Source organism: Microtus oregoni, unplaced genomic scaffold (assembly GCF_018167655.1).
Source record: "Microtus oregoni isolate MIOR12 unplaced genomic scaffold, Mior012 000005F_ref0000423, whole genome shotgun sequence".
NCBI lineage: Eukaryota > Metazoa > Chordata > Mammalia > Rodentia > Cricetidae > Microtus > Microtus oregoni.
The window spans coordinates 39,649,123-39,669,216 of NW_024543064.1; the positions used below are offsets into that span (position 1 = coordinate 39,649,123).

A 20,094-nucleotide genomic window follows, 5' to 3' on the forward strand; every position below is an offset into this window, starting at 1 on the left:
ATCCTATGTCAACCGGAAGTCTTTGGAATTAAACATCTTCTTCTCTAACCAATGAAAGAGCCAGTGAGATGGCACAATGGGTAAGGCACTTGCCACCAAGCTTGACAATCTAAGTTTGATCCTCAGGGCCCGCTGGTGGAGGAGAGAACTGACTCCAGAAGGTTGTGCTCTGGCCTTTGTATACGCACCACAGCACATTCACACACATGTGCACACACAATGCATAAATAAATAAAAATGGTAAAAAAACAACAATAAAAGTGAAATCTTGTGTCAAAAAGCAATTTAGTAAACATCACATACACTGTTCGAATTCTTTCCTGTATCATAGTTATATACATTCATTCTATTAAAAAGACTCAAAAACAAAACCTCAAGAGTAAAAACTTTTGTACAGAAAAAAAATACTGAAAGACTAGGTATATAATGAAATATCCTAAAGACTTGGTGATCTAACGAAAACTTAAAAATGCTAGGCATGCTCCTCATAGGTTATTAGTTATCATTTACTATATACAACAGCCATAATATCCCAATTATCAAAGCTTGGTAAAAGCTTAAATGCCCAAATGTAATAACTATTAGAAATGGCAACAAAAGAGTATTTTATCTATGGTGCTAATTCCTATTAAAGTAACTAAAAAGGCATATTATACACTAAACAACTGTGCAAGTCAAGAAAGCAAGTGTAGAACACTGAAGAACGTGTCTGTCTACATCAGCTTGAGAGGCACAGAGACAAGTATTTTCCTAACTAGCGGTTTAAATAATACACACATAAGCAAGAATGTTTAATGGGGCATTTACAGGCCCTGTGAAAATAAAATAAAAACATGATTATAGACACAGTAACCCAATGTTTACTTCTGTCTTGAACCAAAGTAATAAAAAGGTATAGGTGTATGTTTGTGTATTTCTGGGTATATGCACAGATGTGTGAGTGTGAAGGCAAGAGGTCAACAGTGAGTGTCTTCCTTTATCATTTGCCTTATATTTAATTTTGTTTGTTTGTTTTCAAGACAGGGTATCTCTGTATAACAGTACTAACTGTCCTAGAACTTGCTCTGTAGACCAGGCTGGCCCTTGAACTCACAGAGACTCGCCTGCTTCTGCCTTCTGAGTGCTGGGATTAAAGGCATGCATCACCACCACCTAGCTTATATTTGATTTTTTAAAAAAGCATTCTGATCCAATTTAAGCAGAAATATGGTATTTAAAGAAATAAAGTAGTATTTATCAAAATGTGCATAGAAAATGATGAAGTTTATGTAATACACATATACTATACATATAATCTGTATGTGTGCCTATAAAGTTAGCTATAATTTTATTTTACATACCTCTGGAGGTCAACTATTTCATTGTTAAGAGTATCTAGTTCCTTAATAGCAGAGAAATCTGCAACAGGACTTGATCCTATGATGGTCTAAAAACAGAAAATTCACAGTTATACATTACTACTATAAATGCTAAGCACTCAAAATGCTAAAGTCATACAGGGTAACAAGGTATTCCATTTTAATACATATTATCACTTTTAACTCATTTAATAAAATACTTTCCACAACCATATATATATATATATAGTAATTATATAATATATATATATTTGTAATTATATATGCTCTTGTATATTAAGACAGCTCCCTTACACCCTCCAGAAAGCTATTATTCAATAATATAAACTCACACCCCAGATTCCATTGCCTTTGTCACATGATCCTAGTTTACCCAGAATTCTGCAGTAAATAAACACATGCAAGATTAGAAATTAATTCCTCCATTAAGATGTGTGATTTAGCAGCAACAGGGATGATAATATATTTCTATTTACATTATCTAGCACAGAATAAGTACATAAATTTTGTTGAGTCTCAGAATTATAATGGTGGTTGACTTTACTCAACAAATACTTTTTGCTAAATGCTTTTATTATCTAATCTAACTAAAAATCAACTGACCAACTGCTCAAACATGTCCTACAATAAACACTACTATCACCATGTATGTAAGTCTATATACAGAAAATATTTCTTCTCACTTTTTAACTTTTTTAGTGTGTATTAGTGTTTTTCTGGTTTTTTTATAAACAGATTTTTAACTCTGTGTGTATGTGCATACTAGAGAGGCCAGAAAAAGGCATCAGATCCCCTGTTACAGGTGGTTGTAAGCAGCCTGACACAGGTTCTGGGAGTCAAACTCCAGTCCCTCTGCAACAGCAGTTTACACACTTAACTGTTAAGCCATCTCTCCAGTCCATTTTTGTGTTTTTGAGGCAGGGTCTCATTTACCCAAGAAGGCCTTAAACGTGCTGTGGAGTCAACGGTGACCTTGAATTCCTGATCCTCCTGCCTCTACCCACAAGTATGGGGATTAAATGGGACATCACCAACACATAGCTTTCTTTTAATAAGGATGATATCAGAATTGGTTACCAAATGATACTTAGATAGATACAGAATCTAGGTTTAATCTACATTCTGTTATTTTGCTAACTATATCCTCTTCACCCGGAAAATGGAGAAATAAATCTCTGCCCTGCCTACTTAGATCAAATGAAGTAACTTTTTCTTTTTTTGAACTGCCATTGATGTCTGGTTTGCTTTCTAAAGTCAGAACAAGAGGATGACTGCTCCTTTAAAAACCCGACTTATACACACCATTACAATCAGATTAACAAATAACAGAATCATCAGCTTCTGGAAATAGTAAAATTAAAACCTGACTGTGTGAGACCTACAATTAGAACATAAAACTGAGTTGATAATACTAATGCTGTGACTTTCATGTGTCACCACGCACACAGCAGAAGAGATCTAAATGCTACATACTATTCTATTCCTCACCCTTACACAATCATTAAAATTTACCAGGCACTGCTGAGCCTATCAATCAGTTCTCAAAAGTAATCTAAAAAGTGAATCACTGGGAGGTGAGTATTAACTAAATTTAGAGCTGGGAAACAAATCAAGGGACTGCTTAAAGTTGAACCTATTAATTTGATCAAAAATCTTCAGATTAAATACAACTGTCATTTTATAACATGACCTTTGGCATTTGCATGCCAAAGTAACTTAGAAAACATTGTGCTAAAAGTAAACTTAGCAAACTGGTTAATAAAATTTGACAAATAATTCCTTCTACTTTTTTTTATTATCACATTGCCTGCTAATACTGAGTTGTTTTGACTATTAGCATTAAAACTCATCTATAAATATTCAATTAATTAAACTTCAAATTTTATATTAGTTACAACCTTACATCAAATATAATTCTTTTAGAGGGGCAGTTGAGACAGCACTTCCCTATGCAGCCTAGGCTACTCTTGAGCTCACTATGTAGCCTAGGCTAGTCTTAAATTTACTGTAAACCTTCTGGCCTCAGTCTCTGGAGTGCTGAGGTTAAAGGTGCACAGTGCCATGATTCTCAAAAATACTTAACTGTCTTATTAAGCTCCATTAATATACAGACCATTACTGAAGCCATATTAAATTAAGAATCTTAAAGCAGATTTCTGCAGGAGACAGTTATTTACTAAGTTTTAGTTTTATCTAAACTTGACCTATGGGTTAGGTTGAGTCAGATATCCAGACAGGTGAAAAAAAAAATGAAAAAAAAAAATAGAACTTGAGCTCACATTCATTACCAAGAGTAATTTCTATCACTTAAATGCTACTGAGAAAAGTTCTATTAGAGGTGCAAGTACACCAGGAAACACATGGCTTCCATACCTCTTCTTAAAAAGTGGATTACATTTTGCAGCCTTTGCTATTAAAACACCAATAGGCAAGAAGATTAAGTTAAATAAATTAGTGTAGCCTCAAACAAGTTAGAAGGTAATAGCTTTATATTATTAAAATGGCATGCAAGCAAATATGGAAAAGTTCAACTAAAATTATAGTACATGAAGGGTACACAAAGAAAAATTGTAGCATGCCTGTCTTTGAAAATTATTTTATTCATTTATTCAATTTTGAATTATTTTTTATGTGTATGGGTGTTTGCTTGCTTACAAGTCTGTGTAGAAAATGTGCGCTTGGTGCCTGTGGGGACTAGAAGAGGGCTTTGGATCCCACAGATGGTTGTAAGCTGCCATGCCTGTGAGTGGGGAACCAAACCTGGATCCTCTGGAAGAGCAGTCAGTGCTCTGAACTGCTGAGCATCTCCGGCCCCACATGTACCCTACAAATATTTTCTCTCATGTTGTTTTGTGCATTTTATCAAAGCCTCACCTTAATAATTTTAAGTGGATTGAGGAGTCCAGGGAAGTCAGGCCACAGTGCATGTAAGTATCAAACGACACATGACAAAAGCATGCTGATCAACCGTTTTCACTGTTTATCAACTTTTCCACATAAAAAACACTCTAATTTCAAAATATACCGTGTAAATAAAAAACTGTAATGCTAAAATACAACAAAGACAGCATAAAATAAAGCTCTAACCTTGAGAGAGGGGAGTTAAGAAACTGACAGTACAAGAAAGGCGAAAGCAGAGTGTGGCAGAATGGAAAAACAGTCCAAACTAGAAAACACAGAGAGGAAAGCGACGTTCAAAATGGTTTAGTTGAAGCTACAAAAAAATGCAGTTCTTTTAAATAAAATAAAAAAATAGATGAGAAGAGATCATTTGAAAGTCAGTACAAATTTTAATATTTTTGATTAATAGATAAGGCAACAGCTATAAAATATCAAAACTAGCAGTTATAAAATATTTCAACGAATCTGGCACCAAGAAATAGGCATACCTTAGCATGCTCTAGTAAATTGTTGTAGGAGCGGTGGGCCGCTTCCCACCGCTCAGCCCGCACGGCTAGCTTTATCCGAAATAATTACACGGAAACTGTATTCTTTTAAACACTGCTTGGCCCATTAGTTTTAACCTCTTATTGGCTAGCTCTTACATATTAATCTAACCCATTTTTAATATTCTGTGTAGCACCACAAGCTGGCTTACCAGGAAAGATCTTAACCTGCATCTGTCTGGAGTGGGAGAATCATGGCGATTGCCTGACTCAGCTTCTTTCTCCCAGCATTCTGTTCTTTTTACTCCACCTACCCAATTTTCTGTCCTATCAGGCCAAGCAGTTTTCTTTATTAGTTAACCAATGAAAGCAACAGATAAGATACAAGACCCACCTCCATCAGTAAATGGTCTTCTGAGAAGTCTACTAATGACAAACTATGTTAACAGATACAACCTCAAGTGCATACTATTATACAGATTCCATGAACAAACAAAATTGATTCAGTAATTTATGTTCTCTTTGAAATTAAGAGTTGGTGAAAGTTTCAGTCATTATAAATTAAAAATGCAGAAATAAAACCCTACATGAATGATGTCTACAGTGTTACACTGCTGAGATACAGAACAGAACAGAATGCATAGGTATAAGTCTGTACCCTACATCTTTCTGTGCAGCATCACTTTCAGTCGCTCCACGACCTAATGAGTTCATGTCACACATCCAAGAGTTTAAAAACACTCACAAAGTATAAAACCTCATTCATATAACTAATTCTCAGGACCTGGTGGTAGTGAATTCCACTTACTTTATTTGGAGGGGAAAAGTCCATTTTTGACTTCTGTTAGGTTAAAATGGAATTTTTAACTATCTTATAAAATTAATGCAAAGTCAAAACATTTTATTGGTACTTGAAAGTCAGTTCTTAATAACACACATTTGACAACCCTGAAATATCACCACAGCAGTATTTACGACACAGGTGAGAAGGGATTTAAAGATGGAAAGTTTGGGTGAGACGTTTTATTTTGTTTGGGTCTTTTTTTAGATGAGGTCTCCTTGCACTGCCCAGGATAGCCTTGAACTTCTGGATTCAATAATTCTTTAGCAGGGCGATGGTGGCAAGATGGTGGCACACACCTTTAATCACTTTAAACACTCAGGAGGCAGGCAAATCTCTCTGAGTTCGAGGCCAGCCTGGTCTACAAGAGCTAGTTCTAGGACAGGCTCCAAAGCTACAGAGAAACCCTGTCTCAAAAACAAACAAACAAAAAGAATTCTTTAGTCTAAGCCTTCAAAGGAGCTGAGACTACAGGGTCAATCGACACCTGGTTATTTAGTTTGAAAAGTAACTAAACCCACCATATAAGTCTTTTGAAAGGTCTATTACAGACCATGATATTGTAAATGTGCTATATTAAAAAGAGCTTCTAGACAAGGAAATAAAATTCAAAGTACAACATGGTTAAAATGAAAATGCTTTGAAAATTTCCACTGCTGACCAGAAACCCAACTAACTTCTAGATGTTTAGATATGAAGCTCAGATATATACTTAAGAACGAACGCTCATCCTATGGCAAAGAAATGCATACAGATTTTCCTCAACATACAGTTTTTCTTGAAGGCTATTTTGATGTAAAATTGATACTAAGCAATCAGTATCTTATGGATTTTGTTTCCAAATTTGTATTTTTTTCTGTAAGATTTAAATGTAACAATTTAATTATTATAGCTAATGCTTCCTTCCTTCCTTCTTTAGTTTTTCATAAAAATTGACTAGCCATGGTGCATGCTTATAATCCTAGCATTTGGGAAGTGAAAGAAGAAAGGATCAGAAATTCAAAGTAATTCTCAGCTATACAGTATTCAATGCCAGGCTGGGCTATATGAGACTCTGTTTCAAAAAAAAGAAAAAAAAAACCACAACTTCAATTTAATATAATAAAGTACAGCAGTCATATGTGTGATGGATAGTAGAGTTGGCAGTTCAAGGATGCTATATTAGGGATATATAAGGTCTGTGAGCATACTCACAGATATACTAAACCAAATGGGAGTGCTCTGCCCCTCCATGTTTGTGACTAGACACAGCATTGGTTCCTTTCTATCAAGCATGCAGGTCCTCTTTAAAGTTTTCTTACCTTTTGTAAACTTGACCTGTCTGACGGTGGAATCATCTCAGGAGTGAGAATATGTGGAGGATCAATGCCCTTTATTAACTTTTGATTGATTAAGTGAAAAGCCAAGGCAAACTGGTCTTTTGAAAGCTTCCCACAGTTCTTTGTGTCACACAGTGCCCTATACAAATAAACAAAATGAACAGTACATAAGTGCTACATTATTACTCCCAAAACCCAGGAGAAAAATATATGATTTTTTTTTTTTTTGGTTTTTTTGAGACAGGGTTTCTCTGTGGTTCTGGAGCCTGTCCTGGAACTAGCTCTTGTAGACCAGGCTGGTCTCGAACTCACAGAGATCCGCCTGCCTCTGCCTCCCAAGTGCTGGGATTAAAGGCGTGCGCCACCACCGCCCGGCATGATTTTAATGTGTTAAAAATAATTAGCTGAATTGAAAAAGATCACAGGCTGCTCAAAACTCACATAAAAAGTTAAAGAAGTGGAGCACATTAAGATGCTAAAAAAGAAACCAGGCAGTAGTGAAGCACACCTTTAGTCCCAGCACTTGGGAAGCAGAGGCAGGTGGATCTCTGAGTCTAAGGCCAACCTGGTCTATAGAGCAAGATCCTGGACAGCCAGGGCTGTCAGAAAAACAAAACAAAACAAAAATCCCAACGCTCAGATAAAGTAAAAAGAACGTATGAGCAGGAAGATGGAAAGGGTGCTGGGGAATTCTGTCTTCTGAACATGACACAGCTGCTGCACTCACAAACACAGCAGTGGCCACCCGGCTAAGGCTGAGCCCATCAGCACCGCAGCATGGCTAGGAGAGGGGCACAAGAGGCCCAACCCTTGCCAGTGGTAGTTAATGGCTGCAGGGGAAGGGAAGTCATTTTTCTTCAGTAAAGTAGTCACTGGCAAGTTGCACATGATCCAGTAAATAATCCTACACCCATGTATATGCAAGCAACCCTAATTAAGCTCAGGAGGTTATTAGAAAACAAACAAAAACATAAAAGTTGAAAAGAGATATATTGTAAAGAAGAGCTCCAGAATGTGGAATGGTGATACAAGATGGTAATGGAGTATGTGAATGACCAAAACTTATTACATACATAGGAAATTGTCAAATAATAAATTTTACCAGAAAACACAGTAAAACCTGTCAATTGAAGGGAGAGAATAAATGTTTCATTCTATTTGCCTTTTTTTCTTCTCTTTAAAATTCAGCTTTACAAATGTTTAATTCTCTGAAAGTCAGGGTAGCCTGACAAAAAGACTGGATATCAGGGTAGTTGACAAAAAGACACGTTATCAAGCCAAATGTGGAGTACAGCTTTTATCTTAAGTCCTTAAAACCTGGAACAAAATTTTTTGAGGTCTCAATCTTAGTTTCTTCCTCTGTAAGTAAAGAAACTCCTTTTGTGAGGTACCATAAGAAAGAAAATGCATGATTAAAGCCTGAGCACAGCACCAAACCCATTTGTGACAGTTACTTTGTTCTGTGTACTTAGCCTAGGCACTCAAAGGCTGTAGATTCAGCTATGCAAGCTTAATCTTTTCCAGTCTGGATATTCATCTCTCTTAAGACAGACCTACTATGCTCTGCTCTCTTCTAAGTTTCTCTTTGCAACTTTTTGTGTTTGTTGCTTCTTAAAAACCTCAAGATAACATCTGACAGAGTTAGCCAGGATAGGGGGAGGCACAAGACAAAGCAATTTCATATGCATTATTATATGTACTATGAAATGCATTACCAATGAACAAGTGTCATACAAATATATACATCTTACAGGATTAGACATGTACATCACTGTTTATTTTTTAATTAAAAAAACCCACTATCTTGTACAAATGTTACAAACAAACCCCCACACAGACTAATGTAGCCATTCAAACAAGCAACTGCCTAGACCAAAAGTCTATACACCTCAATGAACATATTCAAATCATGAATATACACAGCCATTCTGAAGCTATAGGATTTTGCTTACATGTTTATGCACAAAAAATTAAAAATCCATGATAGAGTTAAAACTAGAAACCCAAGTTTTATACCCTCTTTCACGACCCATCTATTATTTATTTATTTATTTATTTTGGCTTTTCAAGACAGGATTTTTCTGTGTCTTTGGAGCCTGTCCTGGAACTAGCTCTTGTAGACCAGGCTGGTCTCGAAGTCACAGAAATCTGCCCTGCCTCTGCCTCCCAAGTGCTGCGATTAAAGGCGTGCGCCACCACTGCCCAGCTGACTCGTGTATTCTTTACCTGCACTCCACCCTTCCTCATCACCCTTTCTTCTTCTCCTACTACCTGTGATACTTACTGTTTCTATGTGTGTATCTGTTTGCAGATGTCCATGTGTAAGGTACAGGCAAGGACTCACAAAAAGAACACACAGAATTTTTCTTTCTTTCAAGTAACCTCAATATGATACATCTATTTTCTTGCAAAAATATTTGCATCCCTGTTTATTGCTGCTCTAGTCTCTATGGGAATGAAATGATACCAACAGATCTCCATCAATAGATAAGTGGCTAACAAAAATCTGTATATATAAAAAATGGAATACTATTCAGCTCTAAAGCAAAATGAAAGCAATTCTTTTCTTTAGACATGGTCTCATTATTCCAGGCTGATCTTGCACTTCCATGAGTACTGGGATTGCAGGTGTATGTCACCATACCCAATTCATGTAACACAAGGGATCAAATCCATGCCCTTCTGCATGCTAGTTAGGAACTCTACCAACTGAGCTACATCTCCAGCACCTAAAGGTATTACTTATTAAACTGTTTAAATTTCAGATAGCTGGATTTTTGTAACAACATTCTAAGAGTTTATAATTGGTATAAACAAAAAATGCTCCACCTGTTTTTTAATACCACTCCTGAATTTTTGTTTATTATACACAATAATTCTTCATATTTGAATTTTCTCTATAAAAAAATGAAACAATTACTAACCTGTTCTCAAAATCTAGAAAAAAGTATAAAAACTAGATATAACACTACACACACACACACACACACACACACACGCACACACACACACACACTTTTTAAAAACTATTAAAATAAAGTCTTACCAGATGTGGGCTAGTAAGGCAGAAGGTAAACCTGTTTTCAGGAAGGTTTCACGGACCTCTTGACCAGACACATATCCATCCATATCCTTATCCGTTTTCAGGAAGATTTCATCATATTTAGCCTTTTCTGCAGGGGATACAACCCACTGGAGAGGGAAGAGAAGTTTCTATCAAAATGAAACCAACTTTGAAATAATATTTCTTCAAACCATAAGTGTATTTGTCACCAATCTGAACAAATATACCCAAATAACCTGATGTGCACTGGTTCCCATACATCACAACCAAAAAGTATGAAGAGAAGGCAGCAGAATTACACACCAGTTAGGACATTTACAGGTGCCAATTTAACACTTTTTTTTTTTTTAAGAAACCAGTAAACTCAATCACAATTAAGCCTTGGCCTACAAATTCCAATACTAAAAGTGGTATCTGGGAAAGCCTGCATAAATAAATAATCTACATACTCCCCAAGCTTCATTTTCTATGCATGCAGCATTCTTGCCCAGAGCTGAGCCTGTACAGGCTGTCATTATAGTTGCTATTACACAACCTGACCAAAGATAGGTCAAAGGAAGTAAGAATCGATCAGAATTAGTAATGTGATCTAAAGAATCAAGAGTTAACTACAGATTAAAAATGATTATTATGACAGGGAGAGCATGCATATTAGCACACAGTATCTTCTATCTCCATCCTTAATCTCTATAGATCAGTCAAACACCCACAGGACATAAGGAGCATCTGCCTCCTCTGTGGCATCATGTCATGCAGGCTCAACTAGAGCAAGTGCAGCATCTTTGCTCCTCTAATTTTACCAATCACATTCATGCACTTTGTTAAAGTAAAATCCTTTAACACTGACAAATTTTTCTACCTGTCTTAACGGTGCTTTGGTAGGTAAAATGCCTACAGGTGGTAAGGAGTGGTAAGAGTCCTTGGCTGCTGGAGAGGGGACCGACCACACGGAGCCTGATATACTGACCATTGTTCTCTTAGAAGGTGGCACCAAGGCTGGAGGCAAGGACATTGGCACAGGTTCTTTCTCCAGTGCACAGTACACCAAAAACATGGCCTTGAAGATAAACAAAACAGAATCAGATATATTTTTAAGTTATCATAAAATTCACTCACCAAATCTTTTTAAAAAGTAAAATTAAGAACAAGAATAGGAAAAAAGAGGAAGAAACAAAAGGAAAGAGGAAGAAAAGTAAGAACTCAAGGCTAAAACATTCTTAAGAAGAAATAGTCATAAAAACTTAGAGGCACACCCTTCAACTGAAGTTCTGTAACAGCAAAGAATGAGAATTTGAATTAAAAATGCTATCTCTAAAGAAATAATCTAATATACAAAATTTTCCTAGAAATTAATAATTTAATTTCAATTAAAGATGAACAGACAATTAAAAAAAAGAAGGGAGGGACACCACAAACGGCCCATCCTTTAGTATCTCAAACAAAACAAAACAAAGCAAAACAAGCAAACAAACAAAAAAACCTAGCAACCAGAAAAGACAACAATTAAGAAAGAAAATCCTAATTCTCAAACATAAACTTGCTTTGAGCTCCTATCTTAACTCCTAAGTTTGAGTTGTTTTCAAATCAATATTCATTGAGTACAGAATACAAATGTGATCCATATTTCTATAATGGCTAATACTTTATAAATCAAGAAATTGAGGTTCAGAGATGCTAACTTGCCTAATACAACATTTTAAAAAATGCATAGGCTACAGCATACACTAAACCAAGCATCATTTCACAATCCTATAACCTTAGTACTCAAAACTGGGGAGCAAAGGATTGGGTTTGTGGCCAACCTAGGTTATACTAATCTGTCTTAAAATATAATTTTTAAATGTTTATACACATATAAATGTATATGCTACAAACTAGGCCATCTTAACTACAGCATTCTTGATTGATCAAGCTTTAATCAGCATTAACAGCACCTGTATAATAATTCACACTGCCATCCTTTCCTTTATAATTAGAAAAACTAAACCCGACCCATGGACCCAGATTATAGTGGGCACCAGAACTGCCTGGACGGTTTAGTAGCTCTATAATTGGAACTCTGAACTCAGTAAAGCTGGAACTGGGCCAAAGAATCTACATTTCTAACAAGTTTCCGGTGATTCTCGTGCTGTGTATCCAGGGTAGCACCTAATCATTTGACCCGAACCAAGCCTTTTCCAGAGATGAGCCAACTAATAAGAATTCAGTGTCAGTTTTAAAACAAATGAAGACTATGTCTCCAAAAACCTGAAGCTCCAAAAAGAAAACAATCTGCCTAACACATCCTTTTCAGACAAGCTGACAATGTATGTAGCATCAGATTGGCATTTGCATGCGACAAGGGACCCGCAAGCATATAAAGGTCAGCATTTTTCTTGTTGCAGATGGAAGTCATTTCCTGGAAAAGTGGAAACTCAACAACAGCAGCAATGTCTGCCATCTGCTGCCAAGAGACAACACATTTTTTTTTTCTGAAAGTTAAAGTTCTTAATTTCATGTGCCTTGAAAATAGTTTTCCCAAGAAAATCAATGCCAAATTTTGTTCACTAAATATAATATCAAAAGTGAACAGAATAATTTTAGTACTGCTGGACTATGATCTTGTATTCTTATTATATTGTACTTTATCCTATACAATGTCTACAACTGAAACAAAAACAGCAACCAGATCAAATGATGCCCTCCCAACCTCACCTGCCCATGTGTGCATGTAGGGGAGGAAGAGAAATGTTAGCTTTCAAGCTGGTATATACTAGGTGAGTATGAATGAAGTTATATAGAGAGACGCTAAAGTAAAAAGCTTTTAGGATACTTCTTATTTAAAAATAAGATCACCGCAAACAGACCTAAACTTTACACAGAGTGCCATGGAAAGAAAGGATTCAGTTGGGATTACTATCAACTGACTTTCTTTCAGAGTGTTTTTCTCTTTGTGTTTTAAACAACATTAACTTTCAGTGGATGTCACATCAACCTGAGGGGCTTGCTTTGTTTTGTTTCTTGTTTTTCAAGACCAAGTTTCTCTGTGTAGCTTTGGCTGTCCAGGCTGTGTAGACCAGGCTGGCCTCAAACTCACACAGATCTGCCTACCACTGCCTCTGGAGTGCTGGGATTAAGCAGCACCATGGGCTCTGAAGGCCTTTTAAAATACAGAACCTGACCAGCTTCTGGCTGGAGATTTAGTCCAAGGGCTTCTGGGTATTACTGACAGGCAACAATACTTTTAGGAGTTTCCTTAGAGTTTTGCGTGCTCTCTGACCTATTGAAGCAGGTGGCAACCACAGCTGCTATAAGGGATGAAAACACTTTTTGTGTTTTCCAAGTAAATAAGTTTCCTTCGCCACCTTAGTTTAATGGAACATTTACTGAAAAATGTCTAACCACCAGGCTAAAAACACAAAGGGGAAAATACCCTTCACTTTCATAATACAAGAGTGCAGCATATGAGCAAAAGTTAATTTCAGGGCTTGAGGTGTAGCTCAGCAGCAGAGCACCTGCTTAGCATATGTAATACCCTGTGTTCAATTCAAAGAAACACACACACTCACACTCACGCTAATAACGAGTATGTGATGAGATGGAGGGCAGTGGCTGCACTCAGGAGGCAGAGGCCAGCCTGGTCTACAGAGTCAGTTCCAGGACAGTCAGAGCTGACAAACAACAACAAAGAGTACGTGATACATGCTAGCATATACAAGTATAGCTCCCTCTTACATGTTCTAGTGCCACATGGTCCTCACAAAATAAGAGCCCAATAAATACTAGTGACAGAAAACATTAACACTTGGAAAGAAGAAGAGAAAAAAACGATACAAAGGCAGTCAAGTTCACTTTTACAGGAACAAAAAAAAAAGAGAGAGAAACGGGAGCTGGAGAGATGGCTCAGAGGTTAAAAGCATTGGCTGCTCTCCCAGAGGTCATGAGTTCAACTCCCAGCAACCACATGGTGCCTCAAAAACATCTGTAATGAGATCTGGTACCCTCTTCTGCTGTTCAGGCAAACATGTAGACAGAACACTATATATAACAAATAAAATGAAATTAAAAAAAAAAAAGAAGAGAGAAAAACCTTAAGTTACTTTTCTGGGAAGAAATCTTGCAAGTGCTATCTTAACCAATCCCCATGACAGAATATATCCCTGATACTTGAACAAATTCATTTTGCCTCTAGAAACTGGAAGATATTCTACATGCTATTAGGCCAGAACTCCTTTAAAAAAAAAACAGTCAAGGTCATAAAAATAAGACAAAAATTACAAACTGCCAAAGATTCAAGAGACTGAAAAGGCACAGCAACTAAACGCAGCAGAGTACTAAAGAGCAGATCTTGGACTAGAAAGCTTTAAGTGGTGAAATCAAAAGAAAATGTGAAGTTTTTTAAAAGTAATTGACCAATGTAGGTTTCTAAATTTGACAAAGGTCATCCTTGGATATATAGTGTATGTAAGACCTGACTGGGCTAATCAGACAGTTACAAAAAAAAGGGGGGGGGGCCTAGAGCAGTGAGATGCCTCAAATGTTCAAGACACCAGCTGTGCAAGTCTGGCAATCCGAAAGGCAGAAAAAGAGAACAAACTTTGATGTAATCCTTTAACCTCCACAGAAAAAGAGAACAAACTTTGATGTAATCCTTTAACCTCCACATTCATGGCATGTCACCTCTGCCCATATATACCAATAAACTTTAGAAAAGGTTTTTGAAAGTGGGAATAAGTGAAGGTAAAAGCTGAATTAGATGGAAATTTAAAATACGAACCACAAAAGGATAATCTTAAAGAATGATTGTTTTGAAATATCATTTGGCCTAATGATAGATTGAACCAAAGTAATAAAAAGGACTATGAACATAAATGTGGAAGATTCAAAATGAGAAAAGAGGATAACCTCAGGCATAAAAAGATTTTCAAAAACACAAGTTCATGGGAACAAGTCTAAAAATAAAAAAAAATTAAAAAAAAAACAAGCAATTGAGCTGGAGAGATGGTTCAGCAATTAAGAGCTTGTCTACTCTTACAGAGGACCTGACTTCCGTTCACTGCACCCATAAAGTGGCTCACAACTAACTAAAGCTCCAGCTCCAGGGAGATCTGACACCTCTGCTCTCTGCAGGCATCTGCCCTCATATACGCATGTACACACGTACACACACACACACACACACACACACACGAAAAACCCAAACAATTCTTTAGAAAAATTCTTTAGAGGTAGAAAATTTAAGCAGATTAACATCCAAGTAAGAGCACACAGGAGATTACCAGTTTATCCCAGGTAAATTCACAGCAGGTTATGTATGTGTGTGCATTGCATACATGTGTACAAATCAGAGGTTTCCATCTTATTTTCTGAGCCAGGATCTTTCTCTCACTGTACCCGGAAACCTGCTGATTCAGGAGCATCCTGTCTCTGCTTTGACAGCACCAGGATGATACGCACTCACCACCAACCCTTTTTCTTTTTCTTTAGGGTCTAGAGATTGAACTCAGGTGCACATGAGTTCATGAACTTGAACTGCAAGCACTTTTAACAACTGAACCACTTCCCAAAGCCTATTAAAGTTTCATCTAACTTTAAGGGAGCAATAAATGCCATATCTGACATTAACTACCTAACTACTAAAATAAAAAGATCTTTAAAATAAGGGAAGATGCCAAAATGTTCCTGCCCCATCAATTGAAATGAAACTAAATTGTTGTGCATGTTTCCTTTTAATAAAATAATGAGAGATATAGTTGAAACAAAATTGAAGTAATTTAAGAAGACTGAAGTAATTTAAGACCCCCCAAAATTACCACACCATCATCTTTACAGTATATTAACCAAGTATCTTTCCTAAGCCTAAGTATGGCAAATGATGTACAAAAAAATGACAGTAAAACATAACATCCTCTTTTTCATTAAAAATATGTACCTTCCTATAAATCCTAATAACTACAATCTGATGGGCATATTACTAAGGATAAACTAAAACAGGAAATGCTTCCTGGGGCAGGTGGCACACACTATAATTTAAAAAACTCAGAGTCTGGGGTAGGAAGCTTGTAAGTTCAAGCCCTGTTTAAATCAAATGGTAGAAGGTATGGGTGGGAGATAAAATGAAGACCCTTTACATTTTAAGAACATTTGGTTACTTACAACTGCAAATTCATCTCTGTCAAGCTTTCCATCATGGTCAATATCGCTCAACTCCCAAACCTTAAAAAAGAGAAGTAAGAACAATTAGTACTCTTTTATTTTATGTTCTACTTAGGGACAGGAAGAGAAAGTATACTGGTGAAATACGAGAGTGCCTAGTCATTAACTGCCTTAAAAGGATCCTGATCTGAACTTTGTCTTAATTGCAATGAGAAGTTGCTAAAAGGTTAGTTTAAAGAAATAAAATAATAATAATCAAAGTTTAGGAATCTCACACTGACCACACAATAGAAAAAAGAATGAAAATAATACTAGAAAAAAGCTTTTTTAAAAAATCAGTGTTTTCCAGGCATGGTAGATCTGAGTTCAAGGTTAGCCTGGTCTACAAAGAAGAGGTCCAGGCAAGCCTGGGCTACACAGAGAAACCCTGTCCAAAAAGAGAGAGACAGAGGGAGAGAGAGAGAGGGAGGGAGGGAGGGAGGGAGGGGGAGAGAGAGAGAGAGAGAGAACGAGAACTTATTGACCCAGGGGCAGCAGCAGCACAAGCATTTCTGGCAATGTGATGGTAATCACCACCATCACCACTATAGCACCTAACATTCTCTAACAGAGTTTGTAACATGCACTGTATTAAGTACATATACTATCACATTTACTCCTTGGAAGCCTATTAACTGAAAAATATACCCAATTTAAAGATTTGAAAACCAACACACAATTTTTCTAAAGACTTTCCCCAAGTTACTTAAAAAAGCAGGGCAAGCAAGATTTGACACAAGAGCTGGGAGCTTAGAGAGAGTGGTTATGGTTTAAAACATCAAATAAAGAAATTACTTTGGAAAGAGCACAAAAGTGGCAAGGAATATGGAGAAACCCAGACAAAACTAGTGATCATGAAGTTATTTTAGCATTTCTCAAAAGTCTATATGCAACAAAAAAGAGGCAAATAATTAGCAAATGCAAGCTTGACGTTTTAGTAAAATCGAACACTTATTAACAAAGTCAAAGAATTAAAAGTCTTAAAAACATTTAGGAAAAAAGATCTATATAGGAGCAGGAAATTCAACTTAGAATCTATGGTTTCATCAGATAAGATACTGAAGAACAATGGAGAAAAAGAGCTAAGAATAAAGGTATGGAACTAAGGATAAACATATACTAATTAAATAAAGAAAAAATAATTTCTGAAGATACCAAGATAAAGCTGAAAAAGCCATGGAGACGATAGTGATGGTGGCTGTACGGAAATGTCACTGTACTCAACATTACTGAACTGCATATTAACACATGAACTACATGGGCACGGGAGGTAACTCAGTTAATAATAAAGTACTTTCCATGCAAGCATGAGGGCCTTAGTTCAAATCCCAGACCCACATAAAAAGGTTGGTGTGAGAGCTGGAGGGATGGCTCAGCAATTAAATGCATTTGTTGCTCTTGCAGAGCACCCAAGTTCAGTTCCCAGCACCCACACAGAGGCTTCACAGCCATCTATAATGCCAGTTCCAGAGGATCCAATGGCCTCTTCTGACTCTTATGAGCACAAGGTACACACATGGTGTAATACATACATTGAGGCAAAACATTCAAGAATATAAAATAAATACTTAAAAAAAAACAAACCCCGTGTCTAGGTGTTAGATTGCAACCCCCAGGCCTGGAGCTCCAGGATAAGGAAAGAACATGTCTCAAAAACAAAACAAAACAAAAAATAAGGTAAGAAAACACACCAACAGTTCTTGAAGAGGAACACCTGAGGCTCCCATGTGTATACACATGTGCAAGCACACACAGAAAATCCGTCAACTAGATCATTCAAGTATACATATGTAACTAATACCAACTATTCATATTTTACAGGGAAAACTAAAACCAGAAATGTGACAATAATATACATGTTAAAAATATAGAAAATCCTGTATTAACACAACTTTTAAAAGACCTGTATATCTTTTATTGTATTATTGTTAATATTGTTATTAGTTATTAGTGCTCTTGTTATGTGTAAAATTAAAACATACAATAACTGCATCTAGCACAATACTATGATTCCAGCACTCGTGAGGCTCAGGCAAGAGGTCCGTGAGCTCCAGACCAGCCAGCCTGAGCTGCACATTAAGACTATCTCAAAACAAACAAACAAACAAATTACATTTAAAATTTGCTATCTTACTCTTCCAAGGATTTCCACAGGTAACTTAGAGTTGAGCAATACTGGTTTCACTTTATCACCAGACAAAAATCCATCCACTGGGCTTAAACTATCAAAAATTACATCATATTTGGCTTTGTCTTCAGACTACAATATGAAAAAAAGATAAGTTAAACAATCATGAAAAGGTTTTAATTGCATATATAAAAATGAAATATTCAAATAACAAACAGGCTTTTAAGAAAACATTTTAAAAAACCATTTTTATCAAAATGTATTAAATAATTTCAAAGTGTCTCTACTAAGGACTAGTTGGAAGACCATTTTGCTTTTCTACTGTCAGGTTAGACTCACACAATTTCAGAGACAGAATGCTGTGAGGAGCACTTGGTCCACTCAACCAGACCTACAGCAAGGAAGTACCTTTCTCAGAAGATATTGGCAGTGACATTCCATCTTTCAATTCAAAGAAATAAAATGTTTTTTAAAATTGTCACAAAATGGCTAACAGAGCTAAGAACTACTCAACATTTTCCATCTCAGTGTTTTCCCTACACTTTTGAACATGTATATGAAAAGTCCAATGCAGAACAATATATTTTGAGGACAGGGAGGAAAGCATTTGAAGTAGGAAGAAAAAGAGATGCAAGAAACTTATTTACCTTTACAGCCCAAGGGAGCTCAGCTGCTGAAGTCCCACTGGTCAGCAAAGGACTACTGGAGTCATGCTAGGAAATAGAACAATGAACTGTTCAAGTCCTCATACCAGGAACCAATGAAGAAAATGTGTTTTTCCATTTAAATGCATTTGTGCAAAATGCTGGGTATCAACACTACTTTACTTTAATTAGATCTTCATCTATTGTCTACTGAAATAAAACCTTTTTCCCAATATTAATTAAGGAAAGTAGACCCGAAAAATAAACTTATTAGCACATTACCTAATGGCAGCACATTCAAGCTATTATTTTATCTGGCTCCAGAGACACGTAAATACATTTGAAAAATCTCAGTATTATACCTAGGCAACAAATACTTATGAGAACCCTTGTAAGTCACATCTAAACAGAGAAATACAGACATTCTCAAACTGAAGCTAATTTTTTAAACTTTATTATTTTATTTTATGTGTGGGTATTTTGCCTGAACTTATTATGTCTGTGTACCATGTACACCATGCAGACCAGAAGAGTGTGTTGGATTCCCCTAACTTGGGTTACAGACAGTTGTAAGCTACCATGTGGGTACTGGGGAAGCATAAATGTTAGGTGCTTTTCTTCCAATCTACCTTGTTTTATACCTACTTTATGATCTGAAAATATAAAATGCACAATTATTCCACAGTATTGTGTACCAACAAATATTAAGTTTTAAAGAAGAGGGGTTGAGGATACCTCAGTGATAAAACACTTATCCAGGAAGAGCAAGGCCCTGGGTTTAGTTCCAGCAGCACCAAAATTAAATTTGAAATTAAAACAACAGCCATTAAATTTCTGAAAAAGTTGGGGGTGAGGTTGATAAGCTGTATAGTATATAAAGACATTTCCCAAACAATGATAATCAAAACACTGCAAAATTGTCACACAGATAAACAAATCAATGAATAAGAACAGGAAAATACAGAAAGACATCAAAATGCATATGGCAATTTAGGTCATCGCGGATATGGCATTTGAAATTGGTATAAAAAAGAATAATTATTCAATACACTGTATTCTATATTGTAGCTATCATGATAGAATGAATTTGAATCCACACTCAAATTTCCAAAATAACAAATATACAAAAAGAAAAAAATAAGTTTTAGCTTTGCAATTTGTTTACATAAAACAATTTCAT

At 36.2% G+C, this 20,094-nt stretch overlaps 1 protein-coding gene across 3 annotated transcripts in view; it reads right to left on the bottom strand.

Annotated features, from left to right (window-relative positions):
• Positions 1-20,094, bottom strand: part of Eps15 (epidermal growth factor receptor pathway substrate 15) — a 93,177-nt gene that overhangs the window by 43,089 nt on the left and 29,994 nt on the right. For 2 of the 3 annotated variants that reach the window (XM_041651673.1, XM_041651675.1), the window contains exons 6-12: positions 18,918-18,983; positions 18,277-18,402; positions 16,104-16,163; positions 10,828-11,025; positions 9,951-10,096; positions 6,887-7,043; positions 1,341-1,426 (exon numbers count right to left, since the gene is read on the bottom strand). In XM_041651673.1, the coding sequence (XP_041507607.1) occupies positions 1,341-1,426; positions 6,887-7,043; positions 9,951-10,096; positions 10,828-11,025; positions 16,104-16,163; positions 18,277-18,402; positions 18,918-18,983 (839 nt within the window). The remainder of the gene's footprint in view (positions 1-1,340; positions 1,427-6,886; positions 7,044-9,950; positions 10,097-10,827; positions 11,026-16,103; positions 16,164-18,276; positions 18,403-18,917; positions 18,984-20,094) is intronic. The other variant, XM_041651674.1, reaches the window with a different exon arrangement.